Raw genomic sequence first — 324 nt, forward strand, 5'->3', positions numbered from 1 at the left:
TTTGGGGGGCTGAGACCTCCGTTGTATCATCTGTTGAATCTCTCTGTTTCCAGGTCGCCTTCTCCCCGTGCTTGAGCTCTGAGACCCCCAAATGGGCAGACGCCGGCACCCCGATCTGTACTACGCTCCCTTCCCCCTCTACACTGTCCGCTTTCACCGGGAGGATGGGACAGTCATCATCGGTGGAGGAGGCGGAGCCTCGAAGACCGGCATCAAGAATGCCCTGGTGAGTGTCAATCCAATCCAATGTAGTATAGAGACCCCACTTCCTGTCCAGTATAGAGACCCCACTTCCTGTCCGGGTACCATCATCGTCCTCCCTCT

General features: G+C 56.8%; 1 protein-coding gene across 1 annotated transcript in view; it reads left to right on the forward strand.

The window, feature by feature from the left end:
- PREB (prolactin regulatory element binding) overlaps positions 1-324 on the forward strand; it is a gene marked incomplete at its 3' end in the record, with an annotated part of 4,612 nt that overhangs the window by 1,182 nt on the left and 3,106 nt on the right. Inside the window, exon 2 of the mRNA XM_018575895.1 lies at positions 54-242. Within this exon, the coding sequence (XP_018431397.1) occupies positions 92-242 (151 nt within the window). The remainder of the gene's footprint in view (positions 1-53; positions 243-324) is intronic.

This window comes from Nanorana parkeri, unplaced genomic scaffold (genome assembly GCF_000935625.1).
Source record: "Nanorana parkeri isolate BGI_ZX_2015 unplaced genomic scaffold, ASM93562v1 scaffold5326, whole genome shotgun sequence".
NCBI classification, from domain to species: Eukaryota; Metazoa; Chordata; class Amphibia; order Anura; family Dicroglossidae; genus Nanorana; species Nanorana parkeri.